Source organism: Triplophysa rosa, unplaced genomic scaffold, assembly GCF_024868665.1.
Source record: "Triplophysa rosa unplaced genomic scaffold, Trosa_1v2 scaffold716, whole genome shotgun sequence".
Taxonomy (NCBI): domain Eukaryota; kingdom Metazoa; phylum Chordata; class Actinopteri; order Cypriniformes; family Nemacheilidae; genus Triplophysa; species Triplophysa rosa.
Window position 1 is genome coordinate 1 of NW_026634733.1, and position 3,576 is coordinate 3,576.

At 38.2% G+C, this 3,576-nt stretch overlaps 1 protein-coding gene across 1 annotated transcript; it reads right to left on the reverse strand.

Annotated features, from left to right (window-relative positions):
- Positions 1-1,000: 1,000 nt before the first annotated feature.
- Positions 1,001-2,168, reverse strand: LOC130551157 (dynein beta chain, ciliary-like; the record flags this gene model as incomplete). Its single annotated transcript, XM_057328705.1, has 3 exons — positions 1,001-1,234; positions 1,676-1,837; positions 2,026-2,168. Coding segments are annotated over 3 exons (539 nt in total), but the record flags the coding sequence as incomplete, so codon positions are not given.
- Positions 2,169-3,576: the final 1,408 nt, after the last annotated feature.

Genomic DNA, 3,576 nt, shown 5'->3' on the forward strand with positions numbered 1-3,576 from the left:
TTTATTTTTGCACTTGCTACCTTTAGTCTTATTTATAAACACAACTTTACCCCCCAACGTTTTCTTATCTGGACATTTCACATTCATAAATGCAAGTTTACAAAGGGCAAACCTATTTTTGTAGTGCTTGAAAAAGAGATTCAAATGTAGATGTGATGTCAACATCTAAAAACAGTAAACCCATTAAAACGGTTACTATTAGCTCCTTTTACAAAACTGCATATCCTATGGATATGTAAAATATGTGTAGTATATATTTAGTTGTACACTGATGAGTGTGAGCTTGTTTAAGAATTTAAATAAAATAATCTGTCAAGATTCTTTTTATGTGTGTGCTGCAACCAGATTTTTAATCTTTCCAGATTTTAAAACTCCTGTAGTCTGAGCCAGGTTTAAGATTTTAAATAAGATAATATGTCAAGATTCTCCTTATGTGTGTGCTGCAACCAGAATTTAAAATCTGTCAGGATTTTAAAACTCCTGTAGTCTGACCCAGGCTTCAGTCCTGTATAGCCACCGTACTGTACCAATCCATGTTACTAGTAAGAGAACATCCTTCACACACTTTCTGTGTATCTGTATGTAGAAACGTTCCTGTTTTACCCATTTTTTAGCATCTCTGCAGTTTTCTTCCTACTATTTAGTAGCTCAGTTTGAAGTTGTCTGATAGTTTGGTCAATAGCATGTGTATGACCCAAACATCAACAACACTTTCTTCCATTCTTTTTGTAGATTGACAGCCTGAATCCTTAATCACTTGCATTACAAGGTGTCTATCTCTTATTGTGCTCCCAGGTTTGGACAGACCAATTCATTTGGTAAGTGTGTGAATCTATATGATGCTAGTCTAAAATAAGTCAGATATTCTGCCATTAACTACTGTATGCAATGCTTAGTTGATAACTCTGGGCTTGTTTCATAATTCAACGTCTTAAAAGCATGCAATGCCCATAACAAGTGAAGTGGCCCTGATTTTTATCAGGGACATGACAAGCCGCACCTGAGCCGTGGTGCTGTTGAGCTTCTCCAAGCCATTTTCCAGTCGTTCCATCTTCGTGGTGAGATCCTTTTTCTTAAGCGCCAGCAAGTTCTGATACAGCTTGATCTGCTCCAGGAAGGACTTGGGTGTAGTGTAGTTATACCGCCTCTCATTGGCTAGGTAGTCCCTCGAGGTCTTGTTCACGCTTACATGCACATAGGCCATGAACTTACTCACTGAGTCCTTCACCTCTGGCTAGATGTGGGAATATTAACAATGCAGTTACGTTTTTTTAATACATTAAACATTACAATTGCAAGAAATGTTACATTACTGGGGCATCATTTTCCTATGAAATATTATGTGAAGACTTGACTGATGTCTTGACCAATTTAATTATTTTCCTCACGACTTCAGGCGGCCCACACTTCCCAAAAAATTACAATCGGCATTGAACGGCATTTGCACCTAAATCCGTTAGAGTCAGTTTCATTCTGAGATCACGTTGAGATGGATTACTGCGGCAAGAGGCCGGTGCAGAAAATCACTTACCTCCTGGGACTTTTCAATTTGATCTCAGTGCTTTGGATTGAGGTAATCGTGATAAAAATCATGCAAAGAAATTTTGTTTCTTGCTAACCCAGGTCAAATGTTCTTTCGCCGCCCTGTTGATATGTGTTTAGGTGGGTGGCTCACCTGGATGTGCTCTACCTCCTGTAGGAACCTCAGACTGACCGACTCCAAGGCCTCCTGTGGCCACTCGTGGAACCAATTGATGGCAGTGCAGTTGACCACCGCTGGAAATTTTCGACTGCGTACTCTGAGCTTGCTGCCCACCGGTGAGAAACACAGGGCCACCTGCAGGAACAGAACCTTATGATAGTAAAATGCTCACCTAGATTTAAGGGAAACTTTTTATTGCAAGAACTGGAAACGCAATATTTGATGCTCGACCAAAAAGCATTTACAGAGAAATGTACAGAGCTTAATTGTTCTCGAAGGCTGTGGGCACTGTGCTGGTTCGTGAATCATTCTTGCTCACGCACTTTGAGTTGCCTACGAACGCGGTCGATGAAGAACTTCCAGCAGTTTTCCCTCGTGTCCGTGAGACCCAGGCCACGCACTTCATTTCTTAAAGAACCGATGATGTTCTCCACCTCGTCATCAGGAAAGAGATCAGGGATTTCACCTGTGACCAAGGCAAAAGAAAGATGAAGTCGAGGCGAGGTTGTTTAAACTCTGTTCTGACACTAAAGAAACTGAAGTGTTCAGTGTGCCATCGGTCTTAAAGCAGATTTGGAGCACCAGCATGATAAAGCGCTCTGAAAAATTGTCTTAAGGCAAAAAATGTGGGAATGGCCAATAAAGCTGAAACTATTAAATCTAATCTATGATATGTCATACAATATGTCAACAAACCGTATGTGCTTTGAAATGTCTTAAAGGGACGGTTCACCAAAAAATGAAAATTCTGTCATCATTTACTACTATTGCAGTCAGTGGTGGCCATGAACTGTTTGGTTACAAGCATTCTTCCAAATATATTTCTCTGTTTTAATTGGAAAAAAGAAATCTATACAGATTTGGCATACATTTGATATGCAGACAAGTGGAGGGTGACTAAATGAAGACAAAATTTTCATTTTTTTGTACTGTTCCTTTAAACGTGATATGTGGGAGCCATTAATTTGACCACACAGTCATTGGACAACACAACGCTTAAAGGGATAGTTCACCCAAAAATGAAATTCTGTCATCATCTACTCACCCTCAGATTGTTACAAACCTGTAAACATTTCTTTGTCCTGCTGAACACAAAGGAAGATATTTGAAAGAATGCCAGTAACCAAACAGATCTCGTCCCCTATGTACTGCCATAGCAGGTAAAATAAATACTATGGGAGTCAATGGGGGATGAGATCTGTTAGGTTACTCACATTCTTCCAAATATTTTCCTTTGTGTTTAGCAGAACAAAGAAATGTTTACAGGTTTGCAACAATCTGAGGGTGAGTAGATGATGACAGAATTTTCATTTCTGGGTGAAGTATCCCTTTAAAGAAAGAATTAAAATAATTCAGAGTAAAAATCTAGATACACACAACTAAGTCATGCTTTCCAGTTTTGTACTAAATGAGCACAGGAATTAGATTTAATCTCTAACACTTTACAATAAGGTTGTATTTGTTAACTTTAGCTCATTTGTATCTCTTCTTAAACCTTTTTAAAATAATGTCTATTGATTTTAGAGGAAGGAAATTGTTACATCCTTCACCAAGTAATGCAGAGCCAATACAAACAGCCACAAATTATAAATTCTCCTAGTAGTGTTTGATCATACGCTTAAATGGGATTTAATGGGATTATATAAAGACTCAACAGAGAATGTATTTTGAAGAAATTACTTTCTTTCAAGGTCCACAACAGAATGCGTAGAAAGTGTTATGACCTTATTACGTGTTGGTATGGTAATGCTACTGAGGTACAATAGAAATCATAAAGAAAAGTGGTAACTATGACAACTGTGATACTATCTATCTATCTATCTATCTATCTATCTATCTATCTATCTATCTATCTATCTATCTATCTATCTATC